This window comes from Peromyscus leucopus, chromosome 15 (assembly GCF_004664715.2).
Source record: "Peromyscus leucopus breed LL Stock chromosome 15, UCI_PerLeu_2.1, whole genome shotgun sequence".
Lineage (NCBI taxonomy): Eukaryota > Metazoa > Chordata > Mammalia > Rodentia > Cricetidae > Peromyscus > Peromyscus leucopus.
This window is the reverse complement of record NC_051076.1, coordinates 60,601,104-60,624,447: the sequence shown is the minus strand read 5'-3', so window position 1 is coordinate 60,624,447 and position 23,344 is coordinate 60,601,104. Positions and strand designations below refer to the sequence as shown.

Below are 23,344 nucleotides of genomic sequence, written 5' to 3'. Positions count from 1 at the left end.
CACAACAGTTGGTTAAGATGAAAGTAAACCAGACCGCATGTAGCCAGCACAGGTGCAGAAGAGGACAGCCTGTCCTTCCATAGTTTCTGACATTGACAACTGGGTGTCAGCATAAGAAGTCAGTGTGTTGAAAGCCCGTTCTTTCCTTTATTTTCTGCATTATCCTAGTAACTTATAGCTTGATTTAATTATGTCTCATTCTGTTTGAAGAATAAAAGGGAAATCCTCACAAATTCTTACCTTAAATGACAAATATTTTTGTTGTGCCTGTAAGTGTAATAGAAAGTTTCCTTTAAGAAAATGTTCAGCAGCCGGGCGGTGGTGGCACACGCCTTTAATCCCAGCACTCGGGAGGCAGAGCCAGGCGGATCTCTGTGAGTTCAAGGCCAGCCTGGGCTACCAAGTGAGTCCCAGGAAAGGCGCAAAGCTACACAGAGAAACCCTGTCTCGAAAAACCAAAAAAAAAAAAAAAGAAAATGTTCAGCAACCAGAATCAGAGATATGTTGGTAATTATATTGACCTCTTCATAGATCTGGTGAAAATTTGAACTGTTTTTAACAAAGCTATAATTTTTTTGTTTTTCTTTGTTTTTTGTTTTTTTCAAGACAGAGTTTTACTGTGTAGCCTTGGCTATCCTGAAACTCATTCTGTAGACCAGGCTGGCCTTGAACTGACAGAAATCCACCTGCCTCTGCCTCCAGAGTGCTGGGATTAAAGGCATGTGCCACCACACCTTGCTCAAAGTTGTAATTTTTGTTTGTTTGTTGAGACAGGGTTTCTCTGTGTTGCTTTGGAACCTGTCCTGGAACTCGCTTTGTAGGCCAGGCTGGCCTAGCACTCAGAGATCCGCTTTCCTCTGCCTCCTCAGTGCTGGGATTAAAGGTGTGCGCCACTACCACTCAGCATCAAAGTTGTAATCTTAAAAGTGTGATTTGCTAACTTTTTATTCCTGGGCTTTATATCTGAATCCTAATAGAAGAACAAAGAACTAAAAGATAGACAATTTCTGTTTCAATTTTTTTTTTGTTCTGTTTACTGATTTCTGCCCCAATTTTTATATGTAAACATAGTTTTTGTCTTTTCTTTCAATACATTTTCTTATTTCCTTACATTTATCATTGCAACTGATTAAAATGTAAATTTTACCACTTATTTTTTGAGTCTTGTCCAGCATGCTTATGTATGCTAAAAGAACTCAAGAAAGTTGATGTTATCTTTGATTTCATAAAAGAATAGGACTAATCTTTTATCCAAATAGTGAAAAATTGCAGCACATTTTCTTTGGCTTGGCACCACTAATACTCAAATGCTTATATATGACTTTAAAGAACATTTCCCCCTAAATTAACAAACTCAGCTGAGTCAAACAGGTGGTGGTGGCGCACGCCTTTATCGCCAGCACTCAGGAGGCAGAGGCAGGTGGATGTCTGTGAATTGGAGCCCAGCCTGGTCTACAGAGTGAGTTCCAGGACAGCCAGGGCTACACAGAAATGCCCTATGGGTTGGGGGGGGGTGGCGGGGCATTCTTCTGAGACCACATAGAGTATGGACAATAACGGATTTACTGCTGTTTTCCTCTTTGTGGAATAAATATCAAGAAATTCTTTTTAGATAAAATGCTTTAGTGTTCTAACCATATCTGTGCCAGTGTACTGACTCCTTGAGAATAAAATTCCATATACTGTGGGGCCCCAACTAGAGCAGTATTAGCATAGGGGTGACAATATTCTTGGCTTCTATTGTGAATACTGTGGTCACTCAAAATAAGATTGAATCAGCACATGTCAACAGACACTGATGGAAGTCCTGAAATGCATGAAGCTTCCCAGCAATACAGTGTATCATGTGAAAGAATAGCAGAACTGTTAGTCAGAATCCCAATTAATGGCCCAGGGTCTGTTCTTTTTCTATTTTTTTTTTTTTTTTTTTTTTTTTTTGGTTTTTCGAGACAGGTTTCTCTGTGTAGCTTTGCCTTTCTGGACTCATTGGTAGCCCAGGCTGCCTCGAACTCACAGAGATCCGCCTGGCTCTGCCTTCCGAGTGCTGGGATTAAAGGCGTGCGCCACCACCGCCCGGCCTTTTTCTATTTTTTTAATAGAGCTTATTTTTATTTGTTTGTTTTATATGTATGGGTGTTTTGCCTAAATGTATGTCTGTGCATTACATTCATACAGTGCCCAGAGAGGCCAGTAGAGGGTGCTGAGTCCTCTGGGACGGGAGTTACAGACAGTTGTGAGCCATCAGTGGAGGCTGGGAAGTGAACATAGGCCCTCTGCAAGAGATGCTCTTAACTAAGCCATCTCTCCAGCCCCCACAGTCATTTTTAACTAGTGCTAGTTGTGTTAGTTATAAAGCCTGGGGCTTTCAGTTTGCTCATTTACAAAATTAGGGTGTGTTTATTGTATTGTCTAGCCTCTGTGGACTCAAAAATTGGAAGATTTGGTGTTTCTTTTGAGTGTTTCTGGTTTAGAACAGTGAATATTAGCTGGGCAGTGGTGGAACATACCTTTAATTAATCCTAGGAGGAGGGGGCAGAGGCAAGCAGATCTCTGAATTCGAGGCTATCCTGATCTATAGAGCTAGTACGAGAACAGCCAGGGTTATGCAGAGAAACCTTGTCTTAAAAAAAGAAAAAGAAAAAAAAATTCAGAACTGACTTAAAATAGCTTAGTGTCTTACTGTTACTAACTGCTATTGTTTTAAAAAAAAAAGCATCTATTTCAAAAGATCAGTAATTTGCCAATTGGTATTACTACAAATTTATTATTTTAACCCTTAGCTTAAAAGGTACACCTTGAATACTGTAGAGTATAATGCATGTGCTCTAAGAAGTTTAAAGAAAAGGCCCCACAGGTGGTGACTGTAGCAGAGACTTCAGGGCCTGGCTTTATGATACACAGCTGCTTTCATTAGTACTCTTGAAAAATCTGCAGCTTCACCATATGTGTTTACTATTTTACAATAATTGGCCTTGTCCTGAGCTGTTGGATTCGGGGCCGTAGCACTGTCTGAGAGGTGTACATTTCTCACAGTGAACCGGTCTCTTTTTCAGCTGCTTCCTGGCTTCTTTTTACTCATTTTCTTTAACTGTAATTGCCTTTTAATTTTATACCATACTCAGAAATAAGGGTTTGAATTTTAATGACAGCCTTGGCTTCATAATAATTTTCCTTTAAAAAATACAAAATATTCAAAAGAGCTATTGCTGTCATTTCTTTTCCAAAGCATATTTAGATGGCAGATTTGGTTTGGTTTGCAGCTTATCCAATAAAGTTTAATGTCCTAAGCATTCCAAACTCACTAGTAAACATCAAATTTGTCTCTTTCCCTCTTGTTATACAAATTTTTGGGGGCATAATTATTCATTAAAACATGGACCAAATGAACCAAAGATACCCACATGTATTTTAAGTTGCTTAGGCTTGTACCAAGATACATAATTCAATTTTCCTCAAAACTCTTACTATTGTATGCCTGTGAGAAACAAAATAATTCTCTGAAACTGAATCAGATTTTAGTTTTAAAACCAGCTCATAAATTCAAGTATCATTGAGCTATATCTTCAGTCTTAATTTTTCAAGTAACTCAGAACCATGTGATTATATATTAAGGTTTGTTACCAGCAGACTGATAGCATAATGAAGAGCAACACTGTATAAGGAAAACTTTAGAATGTGCAGATTATAGGCAGCATTGCAGGCCACAGATTTGAAAGTACCAGGGGATTGAGGGGAGCTGGGAATATAACTTGGCAGGGTGCTTGCCTTGGATGCATGAAGCCCTGGGTTCCCTCACCAGCACCACATACGCTGCATGTGTTACTTAATCCCAGTATTTAGGAGGTAGAGGCAAGAATATCAAGGTCATCCTTTTCTTACAGAGTTTGAAGCCAGCCTGGGATAATTAAAACCGTGTCTCAAACCAAATAATGAAAATAAATAAAAGTAACTATAATGTGATAAAAACTAGGGAGAATCTACACTGTTGGGTGAGCTGAAGCAAATCATACTGATAAGAGATTCAGTTAGCTACACAGGGACTGTAACAGAACTGATTGTCTCTTTTGACAATTTTTGACCCATATAATCGGACCCATATAATTGTCCTAGGTGGTGGCCCTGATTTTACTTTGTTTGTTGTTGTTGTTGTTGTTGTTAATTCTGTGAGCATTTCTTAGTTTTGCATGAGCTGCACAAATTCAGAAATTGTATAATAAGTACAACTCCACCTATTTCCCTTCCCCTCTCCATTAAATCTGCTGCCACTGAAATAAGGAGCAAATGTATTTGGTAAGTACTTACAGGTTTCCTTGAGTTGTCTGGGATAGTTATTTAAATAACTAAGAGCTGTAACGTCTGTGGTTGAGTTTTGCTGACCTTTCTGTTGAATTGAAGCATGATAGTAGAAGGATTGGCAACTGTGTCTCTTCCCAAGTACAAGTAAGAACTGGCTTTGATTGAACTTGGCCTGTATACCAAATAGTAGCAGACAGAAGACATGCCTGGTTTATAAATTTAAGATTCTACTAAATTGCCATAAAACACCTAGTTCAAATAAATTTAGATTCAGCAAGATTACTTTTTTTTAAAGCTTAACTTTATTCACAGTGCTTCTTTTATACAAGTCTGATCTGGAAAAAAGTGTTAATACTAGTAAGGAAAATACATTTAGATTCCTGGTGGTGGTCATGTTGTTGAAGCATTTCTTCAATTTGTCTCTATCTGATTATGGCTAATCTGTTTTAAAGGATGCTTTCCATTAATACAAATTCTAGCTCAGGTCACCTATGATAAAGTAGATCTAGCTTGTTAGCACTGTTTTTCTGCTGAGCACTGTTTCCTTCTTACTCTTTCCTGTTGAAATGAGATGGAGTTAAACGTAGAGTAGTATCCTTTGTAATCTTCCAGGCCATGCTTGAGCCATCAATTCAAAATTGTTCTCTCGGCTTACAAAACTTGTTGGTGCTTTCCTCAGAAAGCCTTGGCCGCAGTGCAGTCCTTCACAAAGAACAGTAGTGGTAGAAGCACCCATGTTAAGCCGGGCAGTGGTGCCCCGTGCCTTTAATCTCAGCACTCGGGAGGCAGAGGCAGGTGGATCTCTGTGAGTTCGAGGCCAGTCTGGTCTACAGAGCAAGTTCCAGGAAAGGTGCAAAGCTACACAGAAAAACCCTGTCTCGGAAAAGAAAAGAAAAGAAAAGAAAAGAAAAGAAGGAAAGCAAGAAAGAAACACCCATATTGATAACTGGATATTAGTTAATTTTGTTTGGAATCACTCACTATTGGTGGCTTTCCCACCAGATTGACAAATTCCTATAAAAGATATCTTGCTTTTCTCTAACTTTCTCTCGTTTCTAAATAAGTCACAGAAGTTTAAAAAAATTTTTTTTTAATTTCTCATATACTGAAATTACTTTTGATAAAGAACAATTTATGTTGTACTGGGGGGGTCTAGTGTATTGTGTCAGGATACTAGAAATGCTCTTATAACACTTTTTTTTAACCCAATGGTACTTTTCTTTCTCTAGGAATCACTTCTTCCTTATGCTCAGTCTCATACTTGGACTTTCTAAAATAGTCTTCAGACTATTTTAAAGTCACTGAAACTCTGTGTCTTTTCCTCGTGTCTGAGATTAGATAAGGAATTTGAAGCACAGAGCCACTTGTCATAGGTGACACAACTAATAAACCAAGCTTGGGCTGCTTTGTTTAAACAAAAGTTCAGAATTTGAAATTTCAAGCAGTTTGAACACTGTTTCAAGAACATGAATTTTATTCAACATAAGCACCTAAAGTGAGGCATGTATGTCCTTAATGGTCTAGTATTATGGGGTACTGAGTGATTAATAACAGAAAAATTCTTATCTGTGTTTGAAATACAGTATTATGCCCCCCCCCCATGTTTTTAGTGTTTTCCATGTTTCTGACTTCCTTTATGATTTATATACACTTTGACCAACAGGTCCACAGTTATCTTGCATTATGGAAAGTCCAATAATCTTTTTGTATCCTGCTCTTTTAGAAAGTATAATACAAAATTACATACTTGTTACCTATTTCCTGGGTTTTAGAATTATTGGAATGAAAGATCAAACATTTCATTATGATTTCAAAAATAAATTCAAATATCTTTCCTAATAGCATTGGAACTTCCCTCCTGATTATTAGTATTCTAGAGGATAATATGTTAAATGATGGTCTTAGCTGTGATAGTCTTAGAAAGGTTGTTGTAAAGATCCCTGATGTCCCCTACCAGTGTGGTTCAAACCTGGTATACTTTCCTGCCTTGCTGCTAAGGCAATGGAAGCATTCTGTTGGTGGTGGGAAGTCACTGCTTCAGACAACCCCAACACATGAAGTAGAGTGGCCCCCCTGCCCACGAGCTGTCCTCAATAAAGCAGGCTTGGCCCCACTGAGCCTGTGGGGAAGACAGCCAGCATCTATGAAAATCTTCTATAGACTCACGCAGAATATGGCAGCAGAGTTCTTCTTTCCAGCCAAAGCAGCCTCAAGCAGCACTACAAATCTGAATCCTTAGGAGGGTGACTGTAGATTATAGGGAAACACTGAGGACTGGAGACACAGAGCTGCATATGGCCTGGGATCCACTATCCTCTGGGCTTCCTCTCCCTTTCCTAATTGTTTTTTTTTTTTTTTTTTTTTTTTTTTTTTTTTTTTTCGAGACAGGTTTCTCTGTGTAGCTTTGCGCTTTCTGGAGCTCACTTGGTAGCCCAGCTGGCTCGAACTCACAAAGATCCGCCTGGCTCTGCCTCCCAAGTGCTGGGATTAAAGGCGTGCGCCAACAACGCCCGGCCCCCTAATTGTTTTCTAATGAGAAATCTAGTCTCATGAGAGGCAGAAGTATAGCTCTGAAAAATGCAGGTCACAAACCATGCCAAGATTGTGGGGAAAACAGTGAGGACAGCGTGGACTGGTTGTGTCAACTTGACTCTGGTGCCTTTTTAACTTCCATGTTCACGTAGCTGCTTGCTGGACTAACTGCTTACTCTGATTTCTATTTTGATACTTATGCTTGTTTTCACAAATACTCTTCAATTCAAATGAACAATTAGTTGGCTGGCTGGTTCACTTCATTTATAATTCTGTTTTCTTGCCAGGCATGGTGGCACATGCCTTTAATACCAACACTTGGCAGGAGAAGACAGGCAGAGGCCAAATTTGTCTACATTATGAGTTCCATGCAGGTCAGGTAGGGCCTCATAGTCTCTATCTCAAAAGAAAAAAAAAATAGCAGTAGTAATAATAGTAATAGTTAAAAAAAACAATAAACAAAAATGAACTCTAGATTTTCCTACAAGTAAACTTACCTAGAAACTTAGGTGTTAAACTAGAGTAGATGTCTTCTCTAAGCAGAATTCTCAGAAAATCAAAGCTCTCAAATCCTACTTACTTGAGTATTTCTGTGGTACTCATTCACTTCAGTGTAGATGTATCCAATCGTCTTTTTAAAATAAAAAACACAGAGCCAATGTAAAAGAGAGAAAGCCGAGAGGTCAGAGCTCAGAGATAAAATCTTACCTCCTGCAGTGCTCCTAACTTCCCCGAGAGAGAGCTACTTCCTGTTTGTCTGAGTTTAAATACTCTTTCTGTCTGCCTTTTCATTGGTTGTAAACCCAACCACATGACTGCCTTGTCACTGCTGTAAGTACGCCTCAGGTCTTAAAGGCATATGTCTCCAATACTGCTGTATCCTGAACACACAGAAATCTACCTAGCTCTTCTAACCACCACGCTCTTGCTATGGCTCTAATAGCTCTGACCCCAAGGCAACTTTATTAACATAAAATTAAAATTACATTTCAGTACAAATAAAATATCACCATACTTCAGCACATGTCCTTGGGGAAGGTAGATCTTACATGCAGATCCCAGCTATACACTGACCGGCTTGTGACCTTGGACTAAGGTAGGAAACTGTGCCTGTGTTTCCTCACCTGAAAAGGAGGAGAGTTGTGTCTCTTTGAAATAATGGTGTCTGTGAATGTGGAATGAGGTACTTCCTGTGCACAGAGCAGTGCTGACATGTGATAAATGTATGAATATCAGCTTTGGATACCTTTGAAGCAGTGAGACATCTCATATTCTAAATGAAAAGGCATAGGAGTTTTGGGCTGAATCTTACTACATGCTCTCATCCTTAAAGTGTGTCAGAGATCTACTAAGTTATTTTCTTATCCTTTAATTGTTATACTTAAGGTCTAAGTGTTTTGTTGTATGTTGTGTTATGTTATGTTTTGTTTTGAGACCAGGTCTCACCTTGGCTGACCTAGAACTCACTCTCTAGATAAGTAAGGCTGGTCTCAGACTCACCAAGATCTGTCTGCCCCTGCCTCTTGAGTGCTGGGATCAAAGACATGTACCACTACACCTGGCTTAATCATGTTGTAAGAAATGTATTTAGGGGTGGAGAGATGGTTCCGTGATTAAGAGCACTTCCAGAGAACCTGGATTCGGTTCCTAGCACTCACATGGAAGCTCGCAACCAACTGTACATTTCACTTCCAGGGGCCCTGATGCCCTCTTCTGATCTCCTTGGGTACTTCATGTACATGTTGCACAGAACATTGAAGCAAAACATCCATACACATAAAACAAATAAATCTCAGCAAAAAAAAAACCTTGTCATTTTAAAATAAATAAATAAATAAATAAATAAATATCAGGTTTTAGTTTCAAAAAGAAAATTTAAACACTTCCTTCCCACCGCTTTGTAAAATCTCTCTTAATCTGATTTAGAAGCATTAAAGAAAAGGCAAGGTTAACCACAAAAAGAACAGTAAGTGGTGATTATAGATGAATATTTTCCAAGTTTTTTTTCTTAATATTCTACTATGAGTATCTTTTATCATCACCTGATTATCCCATTTGTTTCAGAAATTTTGAAATAATTGTTTCAAATTGTGCATATTAGATTCAAATTGAAACAGCTTCATAGTCTTCCTAATCAATTCAGTAGCTCATGGTTAATTACGTGAAATTTGTGTCTCAGCTGCTGGATAGTTTCCTAACAGAGGTTTAAAGTACTAGTGAACCACAAACTTCAGACTGATGGGATTTGTAAGTGAAGGTGACTAAATATCCTCTACTTCATAAACTAATGTTACATTAAAACTTAAACTGTTTCCATCAGAAAACATTCACTAAAATGGTTTGAGAAACTGGCCTTTCAGCACATAGTAGTCCTGTTTATGCTCTAAAATGTATTTTTCCCCATTATTTTGAGTATACATGCTGAGTGTCTACATTTTTAGCTGAGTGATGGTTCATATTAATTGCTTTATTCTGAAAGGGCAGTGGTAGGTGTTAAAATTTCTTTCTTTGCTCTTAAATGGTATTATCATCCCCCCCCCTTTTTTTGTAACAGTATACACAAACCATGAAAGGAAGAATTAGCAAGAACCAAGTTCATGTTACCAGTTGTTTTGAGGGATGGATGTTCTATAAGGTAGTGGACAGAACTGGCACATGAGAGCATCTTAAGGAAAAGACATTGTCTTTTAAAGTGCCTATCATTCTTATTTTTTGGATGCATTCACTGTTTATGCTGCTTGTCAATGAAGTATTAATGTACAAATATAGACTCATGAGTCAGCGGGGTAAATGGATTAATTAATTTCTATTCAAAGGTAGTGTGGTCCACAGCACAGCCATACCATCCTATTCACACTGGTTCTTCTCTGACCTCAGAAAGAGAAGTGTGAAGCTCAAATTTGATTACCAGATACGATGAAGTGGGAAAGACCTAGCCTGTATGTGGGTGTACCATCCCAAAGCCTGGAGGTAGAAAGGAAGGGGGATGAGGGAGCAGAAAGCCTGCTAATACAGGCATTCTTTTTCTCTGCTCCTTGGCCACCGATGTGAGTTGCTCTGCTCTGCCTTCCCTCCATGATGGACTGAAACCTCTGAAACCGTGAGCCAAATAAACCCTCCTCGAGACAAAAGTGTAACTCGGAAAACTGGCCCCACTGTACTCACAGTGTTTCTTCACTGGGATTCTCTTCTACCTTTATTGTGGGCCATTCAGTCCACACACTGTATCTGACTATTACAGACCACTTTCTGTTCATCAGACAGGAATTTTTCCCTTTATTCCAGCCTTTTTTTTTTTTAACTTTTTGTTGAAATATTTTTTTTCTTTAAGCCAAATCACAGACATTAAGTGAGTAAAGTACCAGTAAGAATTCTTCTCCCTCTTTCACAAGACTGTTCATTCTCCAGTTTCATGATTTTATTGTCTCAATGGCATCATTTCTTAAAGATGGTCTCTTTCTCATCATTCATGTCACCCCATTGGCAAGTACAATACAAGTTCTCCTCTGTAAATGGACATGCTGGGTCAGGTGTTTTAGATTTGCTGTTACCATTAACTCCAAACAGTAATGATACTAATTTTATATGTCTGTATATGACAATTAGTAAAAATGGAAATGGGAATTTAGTGACACAGATTCTGTAATGTACTATCCAAGTGATCCTTAATAAACTGTAAGGATAACATTCAGACTAGAAGTTTAATTCAGTGGTTCATACGTTACTTAGCATGTGAGAGGTCATGTGTTCGATTCTCCAGCACTACTCTAAAAACCAAAAAGTTAATATGTAGAATACTTGCTGTTTATTGGGGAAGTATGACTATTTAGTTTTAAATACTTACAAAGTTCAATTATATCACAGTGAATTCTGCCAGGGAGGGTGGTGTGTGTGTTTGTGTGTGTGTGTGTGTGTGTTTTGAAACGTGGCATCTCAAACAATGTTTCCTGGTAGTTTCCCGTTTTTTGTTCCTGTCTTAATTTTTTAAGGACAAAAATGTGTCAGTGTATTTGTGTTAATAGTGCTTACAGTTTATAAATTTGAAGTGTTTGTTATTTGATGAACTGAAGGTAGGCTGGAATGTCATTAGGCCAAAATGTTTTTTTGCTCTCTTCTTCAGTTCATGTCCAAACTTAAGCAGTACAGGAAATGCACAAGAGAAGAAATAGTTGACAACATATTATCAGTCTCTTTCTTATAGAGAAGAATCTAGAATATGCATTTTAATCAACAGCATTGATGCCCCTGTTTACATTCAATGACTGAGGTTTTGGTATACTTCCTCTCACTTTAGAATTAAATGAAGATGAAAATTAAAATTTATTGATCAGTATATGGTGCAGTCAGAGACAGTCTCACCAGCCTTTGCCTGCTGACATTTGCATTGGCAGCACTGGTGTTCTTTGTAAAAAAAAAAAAAAAAAACTTTTGTCAGTGCCCTGAAGCTAAATAATGACTTGTTTTCAATCAATTTCTTTTCTTTTCCTTTTTTTTTTTTTTTTTTTTTAATGAAAGCATTTTTGGTAATGTTTAGAAATCTTTCTTTACACTAATTGATATTCACAAAAGAATGTTCTTAGACTCGAGAACAAAATAAAATTGAGATTCAAAGCTTACTCATTGTTGTAGATTCTTAAAAGTAAGAAGTTTACTTCATAAACATGTTCTTACCGCTTAAGTTCCCAGTCACGTTTAATCTTCTTAATGATCTGGCTCTCTGTCAGATGAAATCAGCAATACAGCCAGAAAATGATCCTTCAAAAGAACTAACTGGCTCCATTCACCTTATGTTTTTCACATATTCCTAAAGAGATTCATGTCTTGGTGTGGTTTGTTTTTGTTGGTTCGTTTGTTTTTTGTTGTTGTACTACTAAAAAAAAAACAACAACAACTTCAAACCATTCTAAAATCCTGTCCCTTACACATGCACAATCTTTGTTCCCCAGCAGGGCCGCTGATGACATGTGACTTCTACAGTTGCATCAGTACACATTCATTCCATCTTTAATATTCTGCTCTTATCACATGAAGTTCTCAGTTTTTTTAAAGGGATGGTACATATTTACCTCTCAGACAGTGCTCTAACAAATCATGTAGGCATCCTGATCCTCAGAAACTCGTTATCATTAAGTATTATGATACAAACTAATTAGTGCTTGTCCTTTGTTAGCCAAGACTGTGACCCATAGAAGAAATCTTTACACATATTTTGTTTGACTAGATTTGGGGGAGGATTGAATTTTATTTCATGGTAAACCTTATAACTCTTACAATAGGCTTGGAGATTTGCTGATGAAGTAAAATTCTGACACTAAATACAGAAATACACTATTACTTACAATAAACTCAAAACAAGATTGAACTCATTTTACCATTACAGGTTATCAAGTTATGCCCAACCAGCAGCAAAACTACCAAGGAGTAGTTGGAGTTCAGTCACCCCAGAGTCAGAGCCTCGTGGGAGGCCAGCCAAACAGCACTGGAACTCATATCCAAGGAGTGGTCATCCCCTACCCTTCAGTGCCATCATATCAGGTATGTTTTCTCTCACCTGTAGGGATAGGTGATTGCAGATCAGCTGAATCTGTAGCTGTAATCCTAGCACTTGAAAGGCTGAGGCAGTAAGATTATAGGTTTGTAAAGAAAGCTCCATGACAGCCTGGCTGTCCAGAGGGTTCTTGCTTCAAAAAAATAAAGTAAAATGCATGACTACAATATATTCTGTTCTTTTGTGTCTGCTTGTTTTTAGTTTTTGGGTTTGGTTTGAATTTTTGAGGCAGTCTTATTACTTACTGCACCCTAGGCCAGCTTGGAGTTCACTGTGCAGCCTGAGCTGGACTCAAGCTTATGCTTCTTCACAGGCATGTGCCATCACACTCTGTTCCTTTAGTGTTAGGGAAATGCTTCATGAGACAGAGCATTATCATCCTAAGAATTTTGTTAGTTATATTAATTTCATTTACCCTCACAAGCCGGGCAGTGGTGGCGCACGCCTTTAATCCCAGCACTCAGAAGGCATAGGCAGGCGGATCTCTGTGAGTTCAAGGCCAGCCTGGGCTACAGAGTGAGTTTCAGGACAGTCAGAGCTATATTGTCAGACCCTGACTCAAAAACAAAAGTCATGGAAGTCCAGGCATGGTGGTACACATATTTAATCCCAGCATTTGGGTGGTAAGGGTAAACAGATGTATGTGTGGATTCAAAGCCAGCCTGGTATACATAGTGAGTTCCAGGTCAGCCAGGGGTACTTAGTGACACCTTGTCTCAAATAAACAAACTCCATGACATTTTTATTTTATTTAAATCAAGGAGTTTGTTTTGTAGATCTAGAACAGAAAGGTTATTGTTTCCCATATAAACAATTTTCTTTCCTGTGGATTTTTGTTATTGTTTTTGTTTTTGTTTTGAAGAAAGGATTTGTTTGTAGCCCAGACTGTCCTCGAACTCGATCTGTAGAATAGGCCAGCCTCAAACTCACACTCCCTAATGCTGGGATTAAAGACATGCACCACATTTGACCTAAACAGATATCTTTATTATGATGTGACATTTTCAGAAATTTGCTTTTCCTTCTTTTTTCTTTAGAGAGTGCTCTAGTTTACTTTCTGTTGCAGTGATAAACACTGTGAATGACCAAGAGCAACTTGGAGAGAAAAGGGTTTGTTTCATCTTACAGCTTAATAGGCCACTTATCAGAGAAGGAACTCCAGAGGGTAGGGACTGAAAGCAGAAATCATGGAGGAATGCTGCCTTCTAGCTTGCCCCTGGGCTTACTTACATACCTACCTGTCTTACACAGTCCAGGCCCACCTGCCCACAGTGGATGGGTCCTCATAAATCAATAAGTTACCGAGAAAATGCCTTACAGCCATGCCCACAGGCCAGTCTGGTGGATGTAATTCCTCAGTTGAGGTTCCCTCTTCCCCGTGTGTCAAGTTGACAATAGAAACTAAGCAGTATAGGAAGAAATTTGTAAGTGGGTTTAATTTATTAACCTGCCTGTTTTCCACAGCTAAGGAATGGAATGTTAAAAAAGAAGTCCGAAGGTTATTGTTATTCAAATAAAAATGAAAACTTCTTACCATGAAGAGAAAAATGTTCATAGATTATATCTAAACATAAGTAAACAAACTGGTGATCTTGTATAGACGAGTAGCAGAGAGATCACAAAGGAAGCACTGAGCAAGTGAAAGAAAGGCCTGCTGCCAAAGGTGGGGAAGTTAAGAACCTTTAACATCTGGTCATGATGGTGCTTGCCTTGGAAGGCACAGGTGGATGTCTGTGAGTTCAAAATCAGCTGATCTACATAGTTCCAGGCTAGGCCAAGTTACACAGAGAGATGCTATTTAAAAATAACTTTCAACTAATTTTACAAGGAAATTAATTAGTTTACAAGGCATAAATTAGTTGTAAAGATATTTAGAGGATGGATAAGAATGTAAGCAATTATATAAGCATATTCTATATAGTTCCAGAAAATGTTAAGTATTTGCAGTGTGAAATTATCAAGCTTTGAAGTATATTGCTAATACACAGGAATTGCTAAAAGGAGATATATCATGAAAATAGTTTTACATCTTTCTTCTCCCTCATTTCCTCTGTGCCTTTTATAAAACCATCATTCTTGACTTAGTCACATAATCTTCCCCATACCTAGACAGGCAGGGTTGGCACCAAGTGAAAACACTGCCTTCTACAGGTCTGTGGTCTTACAGTCTATCCAGAGCATCAAGCATCTCTGTTCTGCTGCCAGATATTCATGTAAAAGAGATTTGCCCTTTGTTTTTAGGGACTCACAGTCTATTTTCAGAAATGTCATTTAAATAAAGTATAGCTTTGTTAGTATAGCTTTTTGTTGTTCTTTTGGTTTTTTGTTTGTTTTTCTTTTTTCTTTTTTTTTTTGTTTGTTTGTTTGTTTGTTTTTCGAGACAGGGTTTCTCAGTGTAGCTTTGCGCCTTTCCTGGGACTCACTTGGTAGTCCAGGCTGGCCTTGAACTCACAGAGATCCGCCTGCCTCTGCCTCCCGAGTGCTGGGATTAAAGCCGTGCGCCACCACTGCCCGGCTTGTTTTCTTTTCTCTGTATAGTCCTGGCTGTCCTGAAACTCTTTATAGACCAGGCTAGCCTCAACTTGCTGAGATCTGCCTGCCTCTTCCTCCCAAGTACTGGGATTAAAGGCGTGAGGCAACCACCACCCAGACAATTTAATAATTTTTTTTGAGAAATCCACGGGGTCTGCTTAAAGGGTAAAGGAATTTATTAGGAAGGAAGACTCGCTACAGGAGATTTATCGGAAGGTCCTGGAAGGCCAAAGTATAGTCCCATGCTGTTCTTCCGCCTGAGTCATTCCAGCATGAGGCCGCCCCAGGGGCAGGTACTTCAAGGTCATAGGTTGATTGGACAGTTACCTGTTACCTCTCTAGGGGCTGGTGCTTCAAGGTCATAGAACAGATATCCAATACTAATGGTTTTTAAATGAAGCTGGATGTTGAAATAGTTCCTGTTTTTTGTTTTTAGCAAGTTCTTTATCATGTTATATCAAGCAGTCCTCACACTGGGTAAATGTGAAGGTAATAGAGATAGTGTTGTGGCCAGCTGAGAATGGAAGCTTCCTTTGTCATGTTTCTACCACTATGGATAGAAGAGTACAAAGTGATAAATTATCGTCTGGAAAACAGGCCAGGTCAAATGATATGTCCTTAACAGTGTGTGTGTTCTGAAGCCGGGCATTTGTTGTTGTTGTTGTTGTTGTTTGATTTTACATCATCTCCCTGATCCCTCACCTCCGCCTTGTCACTTGCACCACACCACCAGACCAACTCTACTGTGTTGCCCAGGTGAGGTACAGGGCCTGCTCACCTACAGTTGGTGAGGGTAGGGCCAGTTCTCCCTAGAGCTGTAGCCAGTAAGGGGCATGGCCAGCTCTGTGCAGCCCTATCCTCACTGTTTTCAGTGTGAAATCTCACCACAGGCTGGGGCTGGGGCAGGGCTGCGGACCTGGACATGGCCTCTGACAGTAACCCATGCGGGGCAGCACCATGTCCCTGGGTGGCAGTGCAGGCTACCCAGATCTATATGGCCCTGCAGATGCTTAGCCCTTGGGCACTAAGATGGTCCTTGTTGGCAGTTCAGGTCATTCTGGCTGGAATGGACCTAGTGGTAGTGGAAGCTCCACATTCTTAAACAGCATCCCTTTCTCTTTCTTTTGGAGTTCTGATTTGTTTGTTTGTGTGTTTGTTTTTTGAAACCAGATCTAACTATGTAGCTCTGGCTATCCTAGAACTCTATGTAGACCAAGTTGGCCTTGAACTTACATAGAGATCTGCTTGCCTCTGCCTCTTGAGTGCTGAAATTAAAGGCATTCAACACCATTTCTGGCAGATTTTTTTCTTGTTAAAAATATATTTGAGTGCTAGAGAGATGACTCAGTCCTTAATACTGCTTCTTGTATAATTATCAGGACCTGAGGTCCATCTTCAGCACCCACAACAAGGGCAGCAGTGCAGTCTTGTGGTTTCAGTGTTGAGGAGATGCAAAGAGCACAGAAATAATCTTAATGCATTATATACCTCCTTAGTAAACAAAAAGACTGAAATGTGAAGTGTTTTACCAAGATGAGTGAATCAGACACATAGTTGTTCGTTAGTCTGTTTACTTTGTAATAATTTCACCCAATGGAAAGTAATTAAGAGTTTACTTTGTATTTTGAGATGACTGATTACAGGTTGCATTTTAGAAATATGACTTAAAGTTAATTAACCTTTTCTTTTAAAGCTGGGTTTCACTGTGTAGTACTGACTAGCCTAGAATGCAGTAAACTTTAGAGAAATTACTTAATTCCAGTCAACTTATCTATAAAAAGGATGTTGCTCATCACAGTTGCACACACCTGTAATCCAGTATTTAGAGGCAGAGGCAGGAGGATTACAGCAAATTTTAGGCCAGCCTGGTTTGCACTGCAAATTTAAGGCCAGTTAGAATAGCAAGACCCAAAACAGCATCAAAAAATTGCCAAGCATTTATGAAAGTAGGTTTTTGGGTTGTTGGAATGTTTTAATGAGATAATACACCAAGCACTTGGAACCATTACCATCACTTGTGACATTATCACTATCATAAGTTTATATGTTAGGTTTATTTAATAAAATCACTATATCCCACTATAATTTTATGGTACAATTATAAATCTGGAAACCTTAGGATGCCTGTGTGGTTTCTGATTTAGAAGCTGGAGAACTGAAGTAGAGATCTAACATGACTATCCAGTTTCTTGTGGAGAATTGAAAATCCACTTCCCAGATGCTTGCTGAGCTAACTCCTTTAGGCGTTCAGAGCAGTCTCTCCTTACGTCTGCTGGAGACACACTTGCAGCTTTTCTGAGGTGGAACTGCAGTGTCTCATGGGTAGCTAAGTGAGGGTGGCCAACGTTCCATAGCCCTCACTGTGACCTAGTGTGCATCACTGATACCCTCCCTGCATCCTTGTCACATGATCGTCCTCTTGCTCGGGCCTTCTTTCTTTTCAAAAATCAAATTATGTCAAACAGTAGCTGGCCCAAGGGCACGTAGACTATTATGGTGGTACTGTGGTGACCTTTTCTTACTAACAATACTTTACAAGTTTATAGGAACTTGACATGAACATCTACAAGATTTAGAAAAATATTTTTTCTATTTAAATTGTCTTTCAAATTCTAGGTTTCACTGCCTCAAGGTTCTCAAGGAATTGCCCATCAGACTTACCAACAGCCTGTTGTGTTCCCTAACCAGTCTAATCAAGGGTCTCTGCCCACGACAGGGATGCCAGTCTACTACAGTGTCATTCCATCTGGCCAACAAAGCAATTTAAGGTGAGTGTGACTCCAAAGCCTGCTCCTGGCTTCCCACTCTTCACAGGAGTATTGTGTGCTGCACCGCTGAAAGTTGACCAAAGGGCTACAGTTAAATAAATTACAAAACGAAAGGTATGATGCTTTCTCGTTTTCTAATGACTTTTTTAGATTTATTTATTTTTATTTTATGTATGTGTGTTTTTCTGCATGTATGTAAATGCAACACATGTATGCAGTGCCCAGGAGAAGCTAAAATTGGCATTGGATCCCCTGGAACTGAGGTTACAGATGGTTGTGATCCATCAGGTGGGTGCTGGGAACTGAACTTGGATCCTCTGTAAGAACAGCTATGTTCTTAACTGCTGCACCATTCTCAAGGCCCTTTTCTACTAATTTTTAAACATTCGTATGAGCTGATTATCCCAGCCCATTTGAAAATAGAAATTTACATGGATTTAAAATCTTTGAAAATGGAGTGTAGAAAGATGGCTTCGCAGTAAAGAGCACTTGGTGGCTCACCACAGTGTATAACTAACTCCATAGCTTCAGCGGATCTAATGCCTCTTGCCTGCACAGGTACCTGTACTTACGTGCACTTATGTGCCCACTTGCAAACACCCACACCTAGTTAAAAATGAAAAGAATAGGGGATGGAGAAATATCTCAGCATTTAAGATCACTTGTTGCTCTTCTAGAGAACCTGAGTTTAGTTTTCAGCACCTGTTTCTTACAGCTAATAATTGCTTATAACTCCAGCTGGCTTCCACATAAATAAAATAAATCTCTTTTGGGATATTCCTGAACCCTTCATGACTGACTAATGGTAATTTGCTTATCCCTAAAAATACTGTCCCTCCCTTTGACAGTGTATGGTGAAGCATTATTCTCATTAATCTTATCAATAAGAAATCAGGAGTCGGGTATCGGGGTAAAAACCTGAAAGATCAGAGAAGCAGAGGAACAGCCACAGTCACTATTTACCTCACCAGTTCCTCTGTCCAGAAGTGACTGAGATCCTCTCTCTGCCTCCACCTTACTACTTCCTGTCTCCTCTCTCTACAGTCCTCCAAACATCTATGGTTAATTTTGGTTGCCTAGTGGCTGGCCTCGCCCTCCAACTCCAAGCTTTATTTGTCAGAACACAATCAGAATAGAATATCACACAACAGTATGGTGGCTGTTCTCATGGGTTCAGCTTTAGGGCTTAGGTACCAGCAAATTGACTGAGGCTGAGACTCAGTCTAAGAGTTTGAAGAATGACATAGAGAGCAGAAGCAGTACAAGGGGGGCTGAGAAGCAGGCAAGGCTCCTGTGTGTCCATTAATGTGCTCTGAAACCTCATCATTTACTGCAGTAGCTAGCATGCGTTGTCAGCTTGGTGCAACTCAGAATCCCTTGGGAAGAGAGTTTCAACGAGGGAATGGCTAGATCAGACTGGCCTTGGGCATGCTGGGGGTAAGGGTGGAGTTGTCTTGCTGGCCTCAGTTGATGTGGGAAGACTTACCTAAAAGGGGGCCCACACTATTCCCTGGTTCCTGAATTATTTGGTTCTTTATGTTTTGTTTTGTTTTGTATTTTTCAAGACAGACTTTCTCTGTGTCGCCCCTGCTATCTTGTACCTCATTCTGTAGACCATGTTGGCCTCAAACTCAGAGATCCGCCTGCCTCTGCTTTCCAAGTGCTGGGATTAAAGGCATGCGCCACCACCCAACTGGGTCCTGAATTGTAGGAGTAGAAAAAGCAAGCTAGTTGAGCGTGAAGCACACGGGTATTCGTGTCTCTTAACTGTGGATGTGATGTGACAGTGTGTGTCAGGTTTCCAATGCCTAGACTTCCCTAAAATAATAGAGTGTAACTGGGAATAGTGAGCTTTCTCTCCTAAGTTGCTTTTTTGTCGGGGTGTTTAATCACAGTACCAGCAATGAAAGTAGAACAATTATCAATCAGCAGAAAAGTAAACAGTTAGATGAAAAACTAACTATAAAAGGTCGTCACTCGTCATACATGCAGCTCAAATGTCAATTCTACTTCTGCAAACTAAAAATTTGCAAACCCTTTCTCTGTCCTGAGATTGGTTAGTAAAATGAGGCCATTTTTTCATAAATGAAATTGCCCTTTTAACATGAAGATTGATGTCACAGTCAGATGTCATATCATCCACCAAAAAGAATTGAAGGGCCTGAGAGGGTGTGGCTCAGCTGGGAGAGTGCTTGCCCCAGCATGTGTGAAGCCCTGGGTTCTACTTAAACCAGGTGTGGTATGCACCAGGGAGGTGGAAGCAAGAAGGTCAGAATGAACTCTTTCTAAAGCTAGCTCCATTTGTAGAATGTCAGAGCGTTCTTTGCTAACATATCAGAAAACATTAGTAAAACAGTCCTTCCTATGTTGGCTAAGGCTGAACAAAGTTAAAGATAGCTATACTCTTCTGAGTTTTTTCCATGGTCCTGAAGTGCTTTTGTGAGGGAAGGTCAAACTACAGAAATCGATAAGATGGCGGAGTTTTAGGATTTTCTTTGTTTGCTGTCTTCAGTGCTTTCTTTCAGATAGGATAACTCTTAACAGTATGAGGAAAGGTGAGAGAGGAGTATGCTGCCCCCATCTCTGGGTGTATTCAGCTTTGTGAGCTGAAGTAAGCTAACTGCGTGTGGATACTAGACTGCCTTTCCTATAACGAAGCGGCCCTCCTTTATTCCACCTGTAGATAGCCCAGTCAGGGCTGGCATGGGCTCCACCTGAAGAACAGAGTGTGTGTCTTGTCACTCTTGCGTCTAGACAAATTACAGCAGTTATTTGGCATCTAAGTGTGTCATATACAGAATTAAGGAAGGATCTTTCAGAGTGTGTGTCTTGTCACTCTTGCATCTAGACAAATTACAGCAGTTATTTGGCATCTAAATGTGTCATATACAGAATTAAGGAAGGATCTTTCTAGGTAGAAATTTGTAATTAACAGTTTTTAAAACAATAACACTCTTTACAGAAAATGTTACTTCTGCTTCAGATGAATAAAGACCACAATATTTCTGACATATTGTAACCATCTATTAAAAGTTCCTAACACTTAGCCTAGAAAGGAATAAAAAGTAATAAAGCATAAATCCTCAGCTGTGCCAGATGACTATTGTCTTGAGGTCTGTACAACATTGTGCCTATTAATAATAATATACTATACTGTGTACTTTTGTTGGAGTTGGGGCTACAGAGATGGCTCAGTGGAATACTCATTGCTCTTGTAGAGGACCTGGGTTGGGTTCTTAGAACCCATAAGGTGATTGACAACCATCTATAACTCCAGTTCCAGAGAATCTAAAGCCTTCTTCTGACCTCCCCAGGCACCACGCACACACGTAGTACATATACATACATTCAGGCAAACAATTGATACACATAAAAGTTAAATAAAATCTAAAAAATACTTTTAAGGTGTTAAGATTGGGGGTAAAACTCAATGCTAGGTCATATGCTAAGCATGTGCTTAATCTCTGAGATCTGGGTTTGATCTCAGCACTGCAGAATGTAGCTGGAGTCTTCCTGCCTGGCCCACAGTCAGGACAAATCTTTGTCACCCGCCAGTCCCACAGTCTCTCAGACCCAACCAAGTAAACACAGAGACTTATATTGCTTCAAACTGTATGGCCATGGCAGGCTTCTTGCTAACTGTTCTTATATCTTAAATTAATCCATTTCCACAAATCTATACCTTGCCACGTGGCTCGTGGCTTACCAGCATCTTCACATGCTGTTTGTCCTTGCGGTGGCTGGCGGTATCTCCTCCTGCCTGCCTGTTCTTTCTTTTCTCCTTTCTGTTAGTCCCGCCTATACTTCCTGCCTAGCCACTGGCCAATCAGTGTTTTTTTAATTGACCAATCAGAGCAACACATTTGCCATACAGAACATCCCACAGCAGCAAAAGAAAGTGTAGGTACACCCTTTTATCCTGGGAGGCAAGAGGCAGTGTCAGGCAGATTTCTGTGAGTTCCAGGCTAACCTGGGCTGTGATGCCAGATATGGTGGCTTACTCCTTTAATTCCAGCACTGGGAAGTGGAGGCAGATAGATTTCTGAACAACAGGCAGGCCAGCCTGGGTCTACATAGTTCTAGACCAGGCTGGACTGCAGAGTGAAACCCTGTCTCAAATATAAGTAACTAATAAAAATGAAATAAAAAATTTGCCACAATTTTTTTTTATGAGGAAACTAGTGTATTCTTTAACATGCTTGTAGTGGCAAACTCAGTGTAATTTTGTAGCAATAGCAGAATAACTAACAAAGATTTTAATTATTTGAATGAATAAAGTAAAAAGAAAAATGTTCTTTTCACTGCTAAATTATTGCCTTTTCAGAACATCTCATTTCTTCTTTAATAGTTACAACTTTTGGTTTGTTTATTTTACTTATTGCATGAGTGTGGTGTGGTGTGGTGTGGGCACACATGTGCTATAACACATGTGTGGAGATCAAGAAACCTCACAATGAGTAGACCACAAGCATGTGAACAAGATCAGGTGAGGGTATCTCTGTGGGCCAAGGAAACCTGAAAAATCCTCCAGACTGTTGCCTAAGCTGTATTATTTCTATAGGTCACTCATATTCATGTAGTATGTTCTGGGCATAATTAACAGCAAAATAAGTAGTGGGGGGGCCCCACAAAAACCACTATTAACCTCTAAGCCATTTTTCTAGCCCCTCAAATCACTCTATTAAACCCTCCCTTTAATTACTTTCTCTTTCCATTTAATGGAAATTCCTGGCTTACTTTCACTTCAGCAGCAAAGCTAATTGTTGAAATCCATATGAATCTGTGTATATGTTGCCAGGAACTGAACACAAAGCTTTAAAAATGCTACACATTGTTAACACTATTTGGGGCATTTTTAAACATGTAAATGTAAACAAATACATATAGAATCCCCATGTGTTCACACTTAACACTTATAATGACTATTGTACTTTCATCTAAACTTCTGCTTCTGCCCCCTCCTATAGTATTTTGTGGTTGTTGTTGTTGTTTGGTTTTTCGAGACAGGGTTTCTCTGTGTAGCTTTGCGCCTTTCCTGAATCTTGCTCTGTAGACCAGGCTGGCCTCGAACTCACAAAGATCCACCTGGCTCTGCCTCTCGAGTGCTGGGATTAAAGGCGTGTGCTAGCACCGCCCAGCTTGTGGTTGTTGTTGTTGGTTTTTTTTTGTTTGTTTTTTGTGTTTTGTTTTTTTTTTTTAAGATTTATTTATTTTATTATTTTATGTGTTTGCATGTTTGCCTACATGTATGTGTATGCACCATATGCGTGCCTGCTATGCTGGGAGGTCAGAAGAGGGCATTGGATCCTCTGGGACTGGGATTTTAAGACAGTTGTGAGCTATGATGCTGGGAATGGAACCTAGGTCCTTTTCAAGAGCAACAAGTGGTTTTTACCACTGAGCCAACTCTCCAGCTCATCCTTTAGATCCCAGGTATCATCATATTATTTTATTCATGAGCATTTCAGTATATTTAGCCCTAAAGATTTTTTAAATTCATATGTCCATCATGCCATTTCTTTTTTCTTTTCTTTCTTTTTTTTTTTTTTTTCAATTCCTTACATAAGAAAATATAGCCCATACATGTTTTGTAAATTCTGTATGTGTCTTAGGAGCTTCCTGTCTCTGGATTTGACTGATCATATCTATCTTCTGACATGTATCTGTG

General features: G+C 39.4%; 1 protein-coding gene across 8 annotated transcripts in view; it reads left to right on the top strand.

The window, feature by feature from the left end:
- Positions 1 to 23,344, top strand: part of R3hdm1 (R3H domain containing 1) — a 135,074-nt gene that overhangs the window by 96,552 nt on the left and 15,178 nt on the right. For all 8 annotated transcript variants that reach the window (XM_028874950.2, XM_028874947.2, XM_037211466.1 and 5 more), the window contains 2 exons: positions 12,209 to 12,363; positions 17,525 to 17,676. In XM_028874950.2, coding sequence (XP_028730783.1) covers positions 12,209 to 12,363; positions 17,525 to 17,676 — 307 coding nt within the window. The remainder of the gene's footprint in view (positions 1 to 12,208; positions 12,364 to 17,524; positions 17,677 to 23,344) is intronic.